Source organism: Grammomys surdaster, unplaced genomic scaffold (assembly GCF_004785775.1).
Source record: "Grammomys surdaster isolate TR1022 unplaced genomic scaffold, NIH_TR_1.0 125877, whole genome shotgun sequence".
In the NCBI taxonomy this organism is placed as follows: domain Eukaryota; kingdom Metazoa; phylum Chordata; class Mammalia; order Rodentia; family Muridae; genus Grammomys; species Grammomys surdaster.
In genome coordinates, this window is record NW_021620702.1 from 691,447 (window position 1) to 707,922 (window position 16,476).

A 16,476-nucleotide genomic window follows, 5' to 3' on the forward strand; every position below is an offset into this window, starting at 1 on the left:
CACCTAGATCTAAAAGCACAAAGCACCCTGGGTACCTTTCCTCTGAGGTGTCCATGTTCTGCTGAAGAACGAGAGGATGGAGCAGCTCTGGAGCCTTCTTTGCCATCTTGAGGGGAAGGTCTGTGAACGCTGAGTAGGAATGGATTCTTTAAACCCAGAGTTAAGGTGGCCAGCTGAAGATGTCTTCGCTCCTCCCTGCTTCTGGCACAGCCTCTGGAACAGGGACAGCCAAGCATGCAGAGACCCAGCTGACCGCCTCTGGGTTCCTATGTATCTGTGTGTCCACCGTGCATCGGTCAGTCCCCTGGGCTCAGTCACATGCACTGGAGCTTCCTCAGCAGACAATAGACTACTGGGGTGGGGGTGAGGTCGGCAGATCTGGGAGCCTCCCTATGGGCTCCAGGTCTCCATGACTGACAATGAGGGGAGGGATCTTTAAGGGGGGTGAACAGGACGTGAGGCCCAGATAAGATTTCTGGGGAACAATAGGAGGAATTAGAGGAGAGGCCCACCCTCTCTGGACCCCACCCTCGGCTTTGGGGTCAGGGACTTGGTGGGGGGGGGGATCACAGAGTGATGGGGGATGCCAAAGTGTCTTTGAATGGATGACAGCAAACAGCAGAATCCTGAGGCTCAGAACCTTTGTGTCTCTTCAGGGACCACAGAGGTACATGCAGGGGGTGCATGGCCTCTTTGTGCCCCTTGGGTATCCAGGCCCATCAGCGCCAGTGGTAACGGGGTAGCCAAGGCAGCAATGGACAGCAGTTTCAGCAGCATGCAGAACACCCTTAGTTTAAGCACACCCTTTTGAATGCCTGCTTTGAGAATAAAATGGGATGTAAGGGACAGTATTACAGGACTTTGGGGCTCCTAACAAAGAAAATCAAATTTTCTTTGTTAGTTCAATATTTCCCCTAAACCAGGCCCGGCCACCCCTATTAGAGGGTAGAGTGTCCTCTGTCCCTGTCCCTGTCCACCATGTACTAGCTTATAAAACAGTAAAGCCTCTTATACTTTTCTTGGGGCAAGCTTGCCACACGAGGAATGGGATTTGAGTGGGGAATCCCAACTGGCTGTGAATTTTGTGTTCCAGTGGTGGTGGGGGATGCAGAGGCTCAAGGAAAAACCTGTGACCCAAAGGAACCAGCTCTGCCTTTGCTCAAAGTGCAGATGAAGAAAATACCCCCCCCCGGAAGTGGGGACCGTCACTGGAAGTGACTGTGGGTCTCTTATCTCCCTGTGGTTCCTCAAACCCTCGCAGCAGGTCCCCAGGCTCTCAGGCACTCAGAGGTAGGTAGCTAAGGATGTCTGAGGAAACGCCTAACACAGGGACTTTTTCCACCCAAGCTCGACCCAAGGAGGTACTCTAGAGAGTACTCCCTACAGGTCCGGATTGGACCCTGCTTTATAGAGGCGGGCTCAGGGCTGATGGCGCAGAGGGTATTTAAAACCAGGAGATGCTGCAGGGAGCCAAAGACAAAATGAGTGGACCACTTGTCTCTGGGACCTGCTCAGATCCGGAGGAGGCTTCCGACCTTAAGTCTCCTCTGAGCTCAAGGTTCAGGGAACCTCTCACCCACGCTCGGTTCCAGGAGCTCTTCGGGGGCGCAGAGCAGGAGCCTGAGCTACCAGCAGAGCCCTGCTTACCCTGGCTGTGCAGGCTGCGGAGGAGGCGAGCCAGCGCTTGTTCTGGGCCGGGAGCGTGGCGCGTGCTGCTAGCACGGCTGCCCCCGCTGCGTTGGCTGCCCCAATACCGCTGGCGAGCCTGGCTCCTCGGAGATGCTGTGGCCGGAATAACAGTGGGCGTTGTGCACGTGCCCCAGGGTAAGAGTCCCCAACTCTAGCCTGTTGGGATTCTAAGTTATGGGCGCATCCAGGGAAGGGCTTGGGGAGCTGAAGAGTCCTGCAGTGAGGAAGTGGACTCTTCCCTGCAGGTAGGAGGATCAGAGAGGGGGGAACTTGAGGTTCAGTTTGGGAAGACTGTGGAACGCCATAATTCCCCACCCCCAGCCCTCCTCATCTGTGCAATCCTGTGAGACACACTGGACTCTGTTCCACCTCAGAGACTTGGAGAGAGGCACAAAACCTGCCACCCAGGACTTGGGCAAGGATCTGTGACCTTGTCAGCCTCACGACCTCCCACTGAGGCCCATTAACCTTTTAGTTCCCTCAGGTGTCATGATTTAGATTTATAGTATCAGGTGCCAGCCCAAGAGTGTGGGGAAAGGCCGTGCAGTGGTGGCACAAGTCTTTACTCCCAGCACTTGGGAGGCAGAGGCAGGCAGATTTCTGAGTTCGAGGCCAGCCTGGTCTACAGAGTGAGTTTCAGGACAGCCAGGGCTACACAGAGAAACCCTGTCTTCAAAAACAAAAACAAAAACAAAAGCAAAAAATAAAGGGGGGGGGAGGCAGTATCTGGAGGTTGTGCACCCCCAACCCCCCACCCCTGATTCCTTTTACTTCCTGCCCTCCTCCCAGGCATGGCTTTTGCCCTCCTGACCTCGGTGCCCCCGGTGTTCGGACTCTACACTTCTTTCTTTCCCGTCCTCATCTACAGTTTGCTGGGCACTGGGAGACATCTGTCCACTGGTGAGTGACTGCCCATGACTTCTCTTTGGGATGAAAATAGGCAGGGGCTTGAGGCAGTTTTTCCTCCCTTGAGATAGGGTCTCACTGTATAGTCTTAGTTGGTCTGAAGCTCCCCACAGACCAGGTGGTCTCAAACTCAGAAATCTGCCTGCCTCTGCCACCTGAGTGCTGGGATTAAAAGCGTGGGCCAAACACAGCTTGGCAAGGCTGCTACTTGGAAGCTCAGGGGCTATGTTCCCCTCTGCCTCCTTCCCTCCCCTACTTGCCACCTCTCTTGGGATTCCCAACTGGCTTCCACCCTCTTTGCACAGAACTCTGTCACCTCCCCAGGCTTGCTGGAAGTGGGTACAGAGGCGGCAATTTACAAGGATCTCCTTGTCCCCTGTGACATTTGGTTAAAAGGAACAACTTGAAGGGACCTTGACCTTGAAGGGAAAGAGGTGCACAATCGTCCAGTGAGAGCATGTGGAGGGGGCCATTTTTGCCAGTGGGTACCCTCTTTTCCTCCTTGCCCACCGGTTCCGTGGGTGCACTCTTTTCTGCACCGGTTCCTGGCTTCTGCACGAGCTCGTGACCCCAAGGTCTTGAGTAGTCTCTAAGAGAGCGGATTGGACGCACCCGAGAATCCAGAACCATGGAGTCCGGGCTGCTGCTCTGTCCCAGGCTGCAGGACTGCTAATCTCTGCATTTGGCCCATGGCTGCAGGAACTTTCGCAGTACTCAGTCTAATGACTGGCTCTGTTGTCGAGAGGGTGGTGCCCGAACCCCTCGCGGGGAACCTCAGTGGAATCGAAAGGGAGCAATGGGAAGCTCGCAGAGTTGGGGCGGCAGCCGCTGTGGCCTTTGGGAGTGGGACACTGATGGTAAGCGCGGACCCGACCCGGTGAGGACCGTAGGGGATGGCTTTACTGAAAAGGACCAGAACAATTGGGCCAGAGGATGAAGGGGAGGGTAAGAACACTCCTGAACTCGGGTTCCGGTTTGTTGGAGATTTCGCACCCCCGACCCCACCTCCTGCCGCCTTCTCTCCAGCTGGGGATGTTCGTGCTGCAGCTTGGTGTCCTGTCCACCTTTTTATCCGAGCCTGTGGTCAAAGCGCTGACCAGCGGTGCCGCGCTGCACGTGCTGGTGTCGCAGCTGCCCAGCCTCTTGGGATTGTCTCTCCCACGCCAGATCGGCTGCTTTTCTCTCTTCAAGGTGGAGGAAAGAGATTTCTAAAAGTCATGGGAAAGGGGCGACTCTATAGGGACGGAGGGTAGGGGTGGGTATAGGCAACAGGGAAGGAATGTAAGGGACTATGGCACTGCGTGAGGGCGCTGGGGACGTAGAAGCTTTGACGGCACCTGGAGAGAGAGTTTTGCCCCGGTCTAGTGGGTTGGTATTGAGTCTCTCGGGGTCAGTTAACGGTGACACCTGGACTTTGCTCACTGTCCCTGCCCCAGACGCTGGCTGCGGTGCTCGGCGCGCTGTCCCAGAGCAGTCCTGCAGAACTGACCATCTCGGCGCTCAGCCTGGCGTTGCTAGTGCCGGTCAAGGAACTAAACGTGCGATTCCGGGACAGGCTACCCACTCCGATCCCAGGAGAAGTTGTCATGGTGAGGGCAGCTCTAGATCCCTGGGCTCTACTGTATTCGGATCCTTCCCAGCTAGTGGGATCTGGAGGCTGCCGCCGCCTCGTGGAATGCTGAGAAATCACAAGCAAGAGGGCGCAGCGACGCGTACTTTTCCAACCATCTTTCCAGAGCAGTTGACCCATCCGAAGCCCCCACCTGCACTGTCTCACTTCTCGAATCGAGCACCAGGGGCCTCTTTCCTCCTCTCTTTCCTTCCCACTGCACGTTTTCTCTCCTTGGGGGGCTCTTACTGTAGTTCCTTTCATTGCCCACCTAGATAACTCCTCCTGTGTGTAACTGAGTGTCATAGCTCTCCTCAGGCAACTCAAAAGTGCTCAGACCTAGTCCCGCCTCTCCGCTTAGAATGGCTCAAGTGGCTCAAGTGTGTCTTTTGTGTCCATCAATCCCAAAGGACCTCCTCTTAGGTCCTTTGTCTATCTCTCCGGGCAAACACCGCCTCTTCCTCCATTGTAGGTGAGTTAGTCTGTGGTCTCACCAGCTGCTACAGTCTTGAGAGCCCCGCCCCCACACTAGGATTCTCTTTCACGTTAAGCCTCTTCTAGCCTCTGCCAAAGCCCCCAGCTCTTTCTAGGCCCTAACGTGTTACTGTCTTCAGGTGCTTCTGGCAACGGTACTGTGCTTCACCTCTTCCCTGGACACAAGATACAATGTCCAGGTAGTGGGATTATTGCCTGGAGGGTAAGAGAAAGACTTCTCCATCTTCTTTCAAGATACCCCTCCTTCGCCCCGCCCTTTCCTGTTTTCTCTGCTTTGTTCCCTGAAGCGCCCCACTGACCCATCCTTATTGTGGCTCCCTCCCTCCGTAGATTTCCCCAACCCTTCCTCCCCGCCCTGGATGAGCTGCCCAGGATACTGGCTGACTCGCTGTCCATCTCACTGGTTACTTTTGCTGTGTCCACCTCTCTGGCCTCCATCTATGCAGACAAGTACAGCTACACTATTGACCCAAACCAGGTGTGACTTGTTTGTGAATGTCATCCCTTTTCAGAATTAACCTCCTAACCTCACTCTCCCATGCCTATGTCTTCCTCATCTTCATCCCAGTGCTTCCTTCCAGGAACTCCTGGCCCACGGTGTCTCCAACCTCATTTCCTCTCTCTTCTCTTGCTTTCCCAACTCGGCCACACTGGCTACAACCAGCTTATTAGTGGATGCTGGTGGGAATACACAGGTAAGGCTATCCTTAGGTGAGGAGAAAGGACGGGATATTCAGCATGGGTGGCAGAAGAGAGTGGGTAACAGGTGTATACCCCAGTAGCATCTATGTATCCGAGGATGGGATGGGAGAAGGGATTATGGGATGGGGGAAGGGTTAGACAATAACGGAACTTCATGAGGACCTCCATCGGCTGTAAACACTGACAAAAGCTACGATGCTGATGCCGCAGATGTGATTAAAAATAAGAACAGTTAACAGCTGGATGTTGGCCCAGTGGTGGTGGCGCACGCCTTTAATCCCAGCACTTGGGAGGCAGAGGCAGGCGGATTTCTGAGTTCCAGGACAGCCAGGGCTACACAGAGAAACCCTGTCTCGAAAAACAACAACAACAAAAAACAACAACAAAAAAAGGAAAAACAGAAAAAAAAGAAAAAACAAAAAAACAAAAAACAAAACAAAAAAATCCAGCTGGATGTCGTATCACACACCCAGAGTTATGGAACTAGGAAGGCTGACTGAACAGAGAGGTATTTGTGGCTCAAGGAAGACTGGGGTACATAGAGACTGTCAAAATTGCCGTTGTCATGGAGACGACTTAGTGGTTACAGCACAAACCTGAGCACAGGGGTTCAATCCTCCAGCTGCATGGGCATGGGGAGCTGTCCTGAAGGCAGGGATGGGGTGGGGTGCCCTGGAGCAAGTGGATTGACTAGGCTAGTCTGTATCAGCGAGCTCTGGGTTCAACTGAGAGACCCTGCCTCGATGAATAAGGTGGACTGTGATGAAGGAAGAGTCCCCGGTGTTGAATTCTACAAGGACTGGGACACAGGTGTGTTATCCTAGCACACACTTGTGCCTCTACACACACACACACACACACACACACACCTATAAATGTAGAAGATTAAAAAATGATGTTTCCCATAAGGATCTCAAAAACAGAATTCCAAAAAAAAGAAGAAAAAAAAAAGGAAAGGACTATTACACACCACTCCCACCTTTATATGTTTTGTTTCTCCTGTTATTTTGTTGATGTTCCAAGCAGATGGCTAGCCTTCTTCTCAAAGCATCAGTACCAAAGGACCTTTGCATGTGGAGGTGGGCTAGAAGAATAAGGAGGTTGGACTGCACACATCTGGGAGGGGTTGGCGAGTGATAGGCATTTAACTCGGGGGAGGGGTTAAACGTGACTGGGGGAGGGGCTAAACGTGACTGGGAGAGGGGCTAAACGTGACTGGCAGAACATCAAGAATGGGGTACGAAGGCCATGTGTCTGTGTGGAAGGAAATTTGGAAGGAGGAAGACTTCTGGAGAGGAGGGAGAGTTTTGAAGGAGGCGGGGACAGGCTGGCTGGCCAGGGAGAGCAACTCCTGTGCAGGTGGGGGTGGAGGAGAGCCTCCCTCTCTTGTCTATGTCTTTCCTTCCCTGCAGCTGGCGGGCCTCTTCTCCTGTGCAGTGGTTCTGGCGGTGCTGCTGTGGCTGGGGCCCTTCTTTTACTACCTGCCCCAGGTATGGAGGAGAAGAGGCGCTCACTCGCTTGAGTGGAACTGGCTGGCTTTGTTCCCGATGAAGGCCTATCTTTCTCTGTCTCAAGGCTGTCCTGGCTTGCATCAATATCTCCAGCATGCGCCAGATGTTCTTCCAGATGCAAGAACTTCCACAGCTATGGCACATCAGCCGTGTGGACTTTGTGAGAAATGGCGCTACGTCAGGTTGCCACCCCCCAAGCACCCCCTGGTTCTGCCATGGACCAAAGCTGACCACCCTAAATTCTTTAATCTGTGCAGTTTCCAACATACAGACCTTAGACAGACACCGGTGGGGGGGGGGGAGGAGAGGGTAGGATGGAGTTCACCATGCCTGAGTGTTTGTTTGGAGGTATTTGGGGGTGGTTCTGAAGATTGAACTCAGAACCTCATAAATATTAGAAGAGTTCCCTACCACTGAACTACACTCCAATCCAGACTCCTAGCCCGCCCAGGGTCCAATGTTACATTCGGTGTGTATCCTTAAGTGAGCTCTTCCACCTACCATGCTTCCTTTCTCCTGGGTCATCCTTGCTCGTATTTGTCCTTGAACCTGTGTTCCTTCTGGGGAATCCACCGATATCTATGTCCCTCAGGCTGTGTGGATGGTCACCTGGGTGGCTGTCGTGACCCTGAATGTTGACCTGGGCCTGGCTGTGGGTGTGGTCGTCTCTATGATGACAGTGGTCTGCCGAACTCAGAGGTGAGCACAGAGATGGGCACCCTTGAAATGAGGGAAGGGGGATAGATACCCTGGGGTAACTACAGCCAGGCCTGACTACCGAGGAAGGCTGAGACTCTGACTCTAGCTTCTTCCTTAGGGTGCAGTGCCTGCCACTTGGATTGGCTGAGGGGACAGAGCTCTACAGACCAATCAGAGAGAGCCGTAAGGTGGGTGGGATGTAGCCTAAGAAGGCAGGAGTGGTCAGACAGGCCCTTCCTGACAGTCTTACCCCTTAGCTCATCCAGGTTCCAGGCCTGTGTATCCTGAGTTATCCAGCGCCCCTCTACTTTGCAACCCGTGGGCAGTTCCACCGCATCTTGGAGTGGCATCTGGGGCTTGAAGAAAGAACTAAGGTGAGGATTTTGATAGAGGAGGAGTGTGGACGCTCTGGGATTGGGAGGACGGCAGGTTCTGAGGACGGCAACTGTGATCTTGTTATTCTCTATTTACAGCCAGGTAGTGTACCTGACAAAGATGAGGTGGGTTGACAGAGATTTGGTCTGAACTGTGGAATCGGCTGGCACATCTGCCTCCTCCCGTCTTAGGTGCTGAGCCCATCAGAGTGGTGATCCTAGACTTCAGCGGTATCGCTTTTGCAGATGCTGCAGGGGCCAGGGAAGTGGTCCAGGTGAGGGAGTGGTCAAGCTAAGGAAAAGCTCCCAGTCGCCCCAGTCATACCCTTGATTTGGGTTTAACCTCTCCATTTGATTCCTGCAGCTCACCAGGAGGTGCCAGGACAGTGGGATCTACCTTCTCCTGGCTCAGTGTAATGGTTCGTGGAGTGAAGAATAGAGGATCGGGAGGTTGGGGACTGACTGGACACTTGTAGGGTGGATTTGGAGGCCCCAGTGCCCTGCCACTTTCCCCACGCAGCCTTGGTGCTCGAGACCTTGACCAGGGCGGGACTCCTGGATAGCATGACTCCAGAACAACTCTTTGTGAGTGTCCAGGATGCAGCTGCGCATGCGCTGGAGAGGCTGGTAAGGGGGAGGAGCATCATGAGTAGGAGCCAGGAGGTGCTAGGCTTGGGTACTGAATAGATGAGGGGGGGGAGGGGGCTTAGGGGATTCGGAGAAAGGACTGAGGAAAATCAAGTGAGAAGTAGGGAGAAGCTACCTAGTGGATTGGAGGGCAGGAGGGGAGGGGCGGGCACAACCTTAATCCCCCAGCACATGGGAGACGGAGGCAGGAAGATTTTGTGAGTCTGAGGCCATCCTCATCTAGGACAGACAGTCAGAGCGACATAGCGAGACTCTACCTTAATAACCAAACCAACCAATCCATCAAACAAGCAAGCAAGCAAACAAACAAACAAACAAACATTCTAGCCAAGTTCAAGAGTGTGAGGCACCCTTTACCAAGGGTGAACTGAGCTAAGGTCCCCAAAGGGGTGATTTGCTCCCAGAACACTGGTGGGTCTCAGAGAATGTGGTACCTAATATTCCTAAACTGCCCACTTTTCTTCTCCAGAAACCTGCTGGCCCAAAGGTTTGCACAGTGTGGGTCTGACCACGGTCGCTTAGAGTGTGAGAGGCCCCAGCAGTATGCATGAGAGGAAGACCATGGTCCTTGAGCTTCACCTCAATGCAACGAACAGAATGAAGCTGAGAATATCCGAGGCCCATGAAGTGGGTCTAGGTGTCTACACGTGGAGCTTTCCAATCCCCCCACAAGCCCTGCCACACCCAAAGTACCACAGAGACACAAGTAAAAATGGCTTTCACCGTGTGTTCACCAGCCCCACGGAATTACAGTCACAGTGCTTTCTGTTGGGGGTATGTTGGAGCCGGTACACACGGTGCTGGATCCAGAGCTGGGGTGGGGTGCATGTCCCTGGGGTTGCAAATTGGGGTTTTCCCTGCCCACCTTAGGAGGTGAGCATGTTTCCACTTGAGGGTGTTAGAGTCCTTCTGGGCTCTTTGGCACTTGGCAAGTAAGTCTCCCCATTTCCTGCCCCATAGGAATGGGGTTAGGGGAGGACTTGGCACTGGCTGAGGGGGAGGATATGGCTCCATCAGGCCTCTGGTCACTCACAGAAAGAAAGGAAGGGTGTCACCAGGACAAGCCCCTGTTACGAATCGGATTGGTGGAGAGGGTCGGGAAGCCAGGGTGTTCATCCGTGGCGTGCTCAGGGGTTAGGGGGCAGTTGACGGAAATTCCTGGTAGGAACAAGGAGGCAGGCCCAGCCTGACAGTGTGAAGGCCCAAATCAGATGTCACTCGGCGGTCATGCACTGTAGCCGGTGTTTGAAGAAGAGTAGGCGATGTTTGGCCACCTGACTTTGGTCCAGTGATCCTGGGTAACGGTAACGGGCGTAAGTTTCAGCCCCTGGATCCTTTGATGTCCACGGCAGCTTCACCTTCGACGCGTGATCTACTACAACATCAGAGCAGGAACCAACACGAAGGGAACCGAGTCCATCCAGGAAGAATTCTGGGGCGAGGGTGGAGAGATCAATGGTTAAACAAAGTTCCCAAGTGGAGAGAAGGCCAGTTCCTACGCCGAATTGAAATACAGGGCTTGGAGGGCAGCTAAGCACTCTCGCTCTGATTTATTCTTGTGTGGAGTTCATTTCCATAAATATCAGTTCACTCCCTCTGAGTAGGGTCTGAACCTGGGGACGCGGCTGTCAGTGAGGTAAACCTTTGCGGTGGAGGGGAAATTCAAGGCTGACCAGCACCTGCGCTGTGTAAGTGGGATGTCGGGCAGAAGAAAGTGGAGGTTTCGGGTGCAGACCTTGGTCAATCTCTCTAAACAGCTCTAGCGCCCCCGCGCAGAGGTAGGTGGGAGGGTTCAGGCGGCAGCATCGCGACCCGCCCAGAGCTGCGCTCGGTCCTTCCCATTCCTACGCCCTGCCAGGAGGGGGCACCACTCACCCAGATGTGCCACCCGGTTGAGGCGTGGGTCAAAGCCCACCTGGCGCACTTTGTCTGTGCGCGCCAGGAAGAAGTTGACCACGCCGTCGGTGACCACGCAGCTTGGGAAGCCAACGAGCTCGTGGTGGAAGCCCTGCTTTTGCCGGAGGCAGTTCCCAAGGCCTGGGGCGCCCGGCTCCACACTCAACAGCTGCCTGTAGGTGGTAGCGTAGCCCGAGATCTCCCGCACCGCGCCCCCTACCTGCGGGGAGCCAGAGGATGCTCCAGCTAAGGCCAGGTCCCCGAGAGTAGGGCGCTTCCTTCCCGTGTCCCTGCCCCACCCTCGACCTATCGCACCTCACATGTCTTACACTACCCCCCAAACTCGCTTCACTCGAGGACGTTCCGCTCTCCCGTCTCCCACCCCACATCCGGCTCCCCTCCCCTACCAGGTCCAGGGGCGTCCTCTCTAGCACGTCCACAAGCTTCTCCAGCCGCGTGCGCGCCGTGAAGACAAAGTCGTCGTCCACCCACAGCACGTATTTGGTGGTTACTTGGGACACCGCCAGGTTCCGACCTGCGAACCAACCCTAGGAGAGTTGTATATGGTTGGGGAGTCTGTAGAAACAGGAAAACCCTGACACTATTTCCCTGACTCAAAAACAGCCTGTGTCCCGCTCTAGACTTTTGAGAGCTTTCCGATGACCGGAAACTAGGTTTTAAAAACCCCGGAGGTTCCCACTCCTCTTCCTAGACATTTTGAGTCCTTTGATTTCGAGTCCTTTGGGGGTCTTGTATTTCATTGCTTCGTGCATCCACCCATCCATCTGTCCATCGATTCACCGATCCATCCATCCATCCATCGTATTGCTATAGGTATTTAATCACCATTTCAAGAATGCGGAACGAATAAGATAGGCAGGATTCCTGATCTAGGAGCCCTTGTGATAGGCACACATTTGTTTGAGGCAGGAGGTCCTTAATCAGTACCCTGGCCGACTGAGGCACGCCCCCTTCCCAGAGTCCTCTGGCGCCCGGGCCCCCGCTTTGCGGGCAGCGCACCTTGCCGAAGGGCATGAAATAGTGTTCCACGTGGGGGTCGCTAATGCGCTCCGGCTTGTCGCTGTCGTCAGCTATGACTATGGTGACCGTAGGGTAAAAACGTCGGATGCTGGCGATGAGTGCCCGTAGACGATCATAACGAAGGAAGGTCTTGGTGGCAATGGTAACCAGTCCGCTGATGTTGTACTGGGCTGTAAGCAAGATGCAGGGGCCAGTGAGGGGCCGGGGGAGGCAGGGCAGAGTGGGAAAGAGAAATGGGAAAGCAGCCCCACCCCCAGGGCCAACCCCCTCTTTACTTCCCTAATCCCAGGAGCCTCACCTCCTTGGGGTAGGGACGATGGCGGGTACAGCCGGGGGTTGGGAGGATGTCTTATGCGGATGGTGAAGGCAACTTCATGTTCCTTGGTGGAGAACCGGACTGGGAAGAAAGGATGTGGAATTGGGCCCCTTAAGGCTAGAAGAGCAGTCTCCTTTCACCGGGCCAATATTTACACTCCTAATCTGTGTTCTGGCTTTCCAGACCTTGGTGGGCAAGAACATACAGTTCTGACTTCTGTGGGACTTCCACGCTGTTTTGTGGTGTTGGGAATTGAACTTAGAGCCTAACACGTGCTTGGCAAGCACTCTACCACCCAGCTGGGACCACCCAGCTCTACTCCCAGCACGGTCGTTTAAGGATGACCTTAAACTTCTTGAGCCTCCTGCCTCTGCCTAGTGAACGCGATTACAGGTGTCTCCTAAGGAGACATCATGTCGGGGGTCCCAGCATCTGTGCAGCGCTGGGGACTGAACCCGTGGTCCTGTGCATGCTAGGTAAGCATGCTACCCATTGAGCTACAGTTGCCACCCAGAAATTTAACAGTTTAGGATGTGGGAGCAAAGACAAGGAAATTCTCCCCACCCCCATCCCTTTTGGTTTCTTGAGTCTGAGTCTTGCTTTGTAGCCCTGGCTGTTTTGGTACTTATTGCATATAGCCCAGGCTTGCTCCAACATTAAGGCAGTTCTTCTACCTGCCTCAGTTTCCTGAGTGCTGGGATTATACAGGTGAGCATCACCACATGTAGATAAAAGCTAACTTTCAACTTTCATATATATATATATATATATATATATATATATATATATATGTATATATGTTTATATGCCATATATATGATGACAAGGTCTTGCTATGTAGCCTAGGCTACCCTTGAACTTTCTCTCCTCCTGCTTCTGTAACTTGGGTTTGGTGGCATACATCTATAATCCTGGGACTTGAGAGGTAGAAACAGGAGGAAAGGAGTTAAGCCTGGCTGAATAGTGAGTTTGAGGCCAGCCAGAGCTAAATAAACGAGATGGCTTCCAAAAAAAAAAAGAAAGAAAGAAAGAAAGAAAGAAAGAAAGAGAAAATGTGTTCTAAATAGATGAAGCCATTTAATCCTCGTGGTAACTCATTAAATAAATTCCTATTACAGGAGTCTAAGCTCAGGCACGGGAAAGTAAATTGTCCATAGTTCACAATGACGACGCTTAGCCTGAGTAAATAAGAAAAGTCTAGTGTTACAGTGTTGGTGTTAAATAAAATGGAGGCAAGGAACATTGTCTCAAGCAAACAGAGAACATTTGAGCCCAGATGCAAACATCAAGAGGGAGCCAACCATGAAAAAAAAAAAAATCTTGGGCAAGAACATTCCTGAAGATGGCAGATGCAAAGGCCCTAAGGTAGGAGCAGGCTCAGCAAAGCGAAGTTTGGAGAAAAGGAGGGAGGGAGAGGGAGCTTGGCAAGGTAAGTGTTGGGCTAGAAACGGCTCTGAACAGGTCACTTCCTGGAGCCGTGATGACTGACAGAAGTGGGAACGCTCTCCAGCTCTGGTTTCTCCCTGGCCTGTTTTGGCCCCAGATAAACAAAGGCTCCTCTGACTCCTGGCCCTGCTGGCCCACTTGCAACATTCATTGTGTGTCTAGGCTGTTCTGGCCATTGCCTGAGGGCCTCCCACGCTCTGTCATTTACTTTCTGGTTCCTTCTGTTCTTTTAGTCTGTCCCTCCCCTCCGTGGGCCTCCCACCTGTGTCTGCTGTGTTGGCCTGGTAGCTCCGGCTGCTGTAAGTCACCAGTTGCAGCTGCCGATTGAGTTTATCCAGAACTGGGCTGGAAAGGGTGAGATCCGGTTGCCCTTCTCCAGTGAGAGTCACCCCTGTCACTTCCCCTGCCACGTCCCAGGTGCCCAGGGAAGCGGTCAGGTTCACCTGGCAGAGGATGAGAGACAGCAGCCTTAGATCCCTGCTCTTGCCTTTTTGACCTTTGCATCCCTCGGGTGGATCTGGAACCCTTTAAGAATCACCTTCCATGCCCACGTGGTCTCTTTACTGTTTTCTCTCACCTGATATATCGCCTGAAGAGAAGTTTCTTGCAGACTTAGCCCTAGGAGGAAGAATAGGGAAGCCAGAATTACACAGTCTTGAATTCTTCCTCATTTTTCTCACCCTGTTCTACCCCATGCTGTACAGAACTTTATGTCTGACTCTCCCGTGGAGACCTCAGAGGGGCTGTGTACAACCTACAGAACTCAAGTGACTGCTTTTTAACTCCCTTCCCATCAAAAAGACATTCCTTCCGTGGCTTGTCCTGACTAGCTGGCTCTCAAAGAAGAGTTCTATCTCCATAAGCAATTCCTGACAACCTTAGAGTCCAGTCTCTCTGTCTCCACCTCAACCCCCGTTGTCAGACATCTCCACCTGCCAGTCTGTAGCTCTGCCACTCTCAGGGCCTGACTCATCCCCTACCCCAGACCTTCCTTCTTTACCTGGCACCAAGATGCTCCTGAGGGGCTGAACCTCCACGCCCTGCAGGGGATACTGTAAGGGGGAGTTGGCAGGGGCGATCAGCAACTGGTCAGCCAGGGACCGGCTCCTGTAGTGCAGAGGTTGACAAAGGAGTCAGTAGGAGAGGAGGTCTTTCTTCCAACGGGGTCACTATGACAACATTGGCCCTCCCCGGGAAGAGTCGGCTCTTCTTTTCTCACTGGTACCTTGCTAGGAAGGCCTGGTATTCCTGCTCCCTGGCGACAGAAACGGCCTTCAGCTCCTCAGCGTCAAAGGCTTTAGTGAGGTCAGTCGCCCGAACCTGTCTCAGGAACGGCAAGGCAAAGCGCCCCCCGCTGGACTCACAACTGCAGTTGTTCTGAGCCAGCAGCCTGAAGGAAGGAGGAGAAGCGGCTTCAGAGTCCAGGTACCTAAGCTCCATTTAACTCACAAAACGCAGAGCGCCCCACACTTCTATCCCTCAACTCTGCCCACAGACGAGACAGTTTATCCCTTAAATCTGAGCTTTACAGAGGTGCGGAGTAGGGCCAATTACTGGGATGTCTACGTAGCCGCCATCCAGGAACCCTTCTGGAATCTCAAGTCTAAATCAAGACAGCAGGCGGTCTCCGGGTGCTCTTTTGCCTGTACATCCTCCCACACCCCAGTGGCGGCGACAGGGTTGAGGAGGATAGATTTGCCGCGCCCGTGCTCCCCCTCACGTTCCCCCCCCTCCCGGTCCAGTTCATGCCTCGGTAGCCCTCTCCACCTCCCTGATAACTGCACCCAACCAGTCAGGAGAAAGCAGCATCCGAGTCCAGCACTGGAGGAAACAAAAGCTCCCGGCCACCCCTCCAGCATGCTCTGCGCTGTCGCCGCCGCCACGCCGCGGTCCGCACTCACCCCACCACTTGCTCTTTGATCCTGACCGGGATGTGTGCGTAGCGAGGCTCAGGGGCAAGGTCTAGCAGATCGAGCCTCTGGGGACCTTGTGGGGGCGACCACAATGCCAGAGGGTTCGGGAGACTTGGCGCGTCTCGGGTGCTGGCGTACAGGAGACCCAGCGAGGCGCAGGCGAGCAGCAGAACTAGCGCATAGAGGGCCCGGCGGTCCAGCCGCATCCTGAGGTGGGGGAGGGTGAGAGGTGACCAGGCGCTGAGGAAAGGTGAGGGCCTGGACTCTGGACCCCGCCGCCTCCGAGGCTTGCGCAGGTACCCAAGGCCATCCATCTCGGCTCGGCACGGCGCGCACCCCTTCCCTCATGCTCTCGGCCTCCTTTCTTCCGCCTCTCTCTCGCCTCTGGGTTTCCGCATACACCCAAGGCTTGGCGTGGTGACATGCAGTATCTTGGGTGTGCAGCCCTCGGGGACCCCACCCCCACCCCACGGGCAGCAGCCGGGCCAGGGTGCTGCGGAGGGGGCGGCTGTACTGCACCTGGCCGGTCAGGGAAAGCACGGTGTCGCGCCCGCGCTCGCGGGTGCCCGGCCTCGATGACCCTCGGGTGGCCTCGGTGCGCCTCGGGCACGATGCGCGGGGCCGGGAGGACGCCGCTCGTGCCCACACCTCGGCCGCCGGGCGCGCCAGCGCACTGACCTGTCTAACGTTCTAAGGCCGCGGCAGGATCGCGGTCCGGGCTATGCCCGGTTCTCCGCCCCGGCCTAGGGGTCCTCATGAGGCCGGCCACGGCCTGATGCGGGAGCTGGGCGGGAGCCCGACAGTGTCGGGGATCCGACTCCTCCCGCCTGCGGACTCCGGGGCTTTGTAGACCGCAGCGCGGGGGTGGTTCTGAACGTTTCCTGCCGGAGTGAACTGAATCGTAAATCCGCCGCGCCCCAGCGACAAAGCCGGGGAGCCCTGGCACCGCGTCGCGTTCGCAGGCAGCCAAGGGCTCAGGCCTCCGCCCGGCTCTCCCACCACAACGCCGCGCCTCTCCCGGGCTGGCTGCGGCACAGGCTCGGGCTCTGAGCGAGGATGACGAGCGCCGCGGCGCCCTCTGGCGGACGCGGAGACGATTGCTCAGGCGAGGAGCCCTCTCGGGAAGGTCCCCTTCTTCACATCCCTTCCTCGCAAACCGCGGTGTCTCAGAAGCCAGTTCCCGGTCCCCGCCATTTCCCCCATTCGTTCACAGTGTGGCCCCAGGAAGGGC

The 16,476-nt window shown here is 54.8% G+C and overlaps 2 protein-coding genes across 5 annotated transcripts; one reads left to right on the forward strand and one right to left on the reverse strand.

Moving 5' to 3' along the window:
• The first annotated feature begins 1,457 nt into the window (after window positions 1-1,457).
• Window positions 1,458-10,155, forward strand: Slc26a10 (solute carrier family 26 member 10). Its single transcript, XM_028752058.1, has 18 exons — window positions 1,458-1,824; window positions 2,479-2,589; window positions 3,295-3,452; window positions 3,622-3,786; window positions 4,032-4,184; window positions 4,819-4,901; window positions 5,030-5,177; window positions 5,281-5,394; window positions 6,814-6,891; window positions 6,977-7,072; window positions 7,505-7,611; window positions 7,730-7,799; window positions 7,869-7,985; window positions 8,085-8,088; window positions 8,178-8,260; window positions 8,350-8,404; window positions 8,506-8,612; window positions 9,103-10,155. Exons 1-18 carry the CDS (start codon window positions 1,458-1,460, stop codon window positions 9,139-9,141), a joined length of 2,055 nt encoding a protein of 684 aa, XP_028607891.1. The 3' UTR covers window positions 9,142-10,155.
• On the reverse strand, window positions 9,341-16,272 carry B4galnt1 (beta-1,4-N-acetyl-galactosaminyltransferase 1). 4 transcript variants are annotated; one of them, XM_028752056.1, is made up of 11 exons: window positions 15,924-16,272; window positions 15,234-15,452; window positions 14,558-14,722; window positions 14,333-14,439; window positions 13,910-13,950; window positions 13,595-13,775; window positions 11,869-11,967; window positions 11,550-11,740; window positions 10,937-11,077; window positions 10,509-10,749; window positions 9,341-10,065 (listed from the first exon to the last, which is right to left on the reverse strand). In XM_028752056.1, the coding sequence occupies exons 2-11, from the start codon at window positions 15,449-15,451 to the stop codon at window positions 9,848-9,850; spliced, it is 1,602 nt and encodes a 533-aa protein (XP_028607889.1). In that variant the 5' UTR covers window position 15,452; window positions 15,924-16,272; the 3' UTR covers window positions 9,341-9,847. The 4 variants fall into 4 exon arrangements, with proteins under 4 accessions (XP_028607889.1, XP_028607888.1, XP_028607887.1 ...); XM_028752055.1 differs by lacking the exon at window positions 15,924-16,272 and adding an exon at window positions 15,546-15,574; XM_028752054.1 differs by lacking the exon at window positions 15,924-16,272 and having other exon boundaries at window positions 15,234-15,719.
• Between the last annotated feature and the right edge of the window lie 204 nt (window positions 16,273-16,476).

Excerpts from the sequence above, each read along its gene's own strand:
- B4galnt1 (XM_028752054.1), bottom strand. The coding sequence starts at position 15,559 with ATGGATGGCCTTGGGTACCTGCGCAAGCCTCGGAGGCGGCGGGGTCCA. Across the intron at positions 14,723-15,233 it reads ATCAAAGAGCAAGTGGTGGG|GCTGCTGGCTCAGAACAACT; the intron begins GTGAGTGCGGAC and ends TCCTTCCTTCAG. Across the intron at positions 10,066-10,508 it reads CAACCGGGTGGCACATCTGG|AATTCTTCCTGGATGGACTC; the intron begins GTGAGTGGTGCC and ends CCCTCGCCCCAG.
- Slc26a10 (XM_028752058.1), top strand. The coding sequence starts at position 1,458 with ATGCTGCAGGGAGCCAAAGACAAAATGAGTGGACCACTTGTCTCTGGG. Across the intron at positions 2,590-3,294 it reads TGGGAGACATCTGTCCACTG|GAACTTTCGCAGTACTCAGT; the intron begins GTGAGTGACTGC and ends CCATGGCTGCAG. Across the intron at positions 4,902-5,029 it reads GTGGGATTATTGCCTGGAGG|ATTTCCCCAACCCTTCCTCC; the intron begins GTAAGAGAAAGA and ends CTCCCTCCGTAG.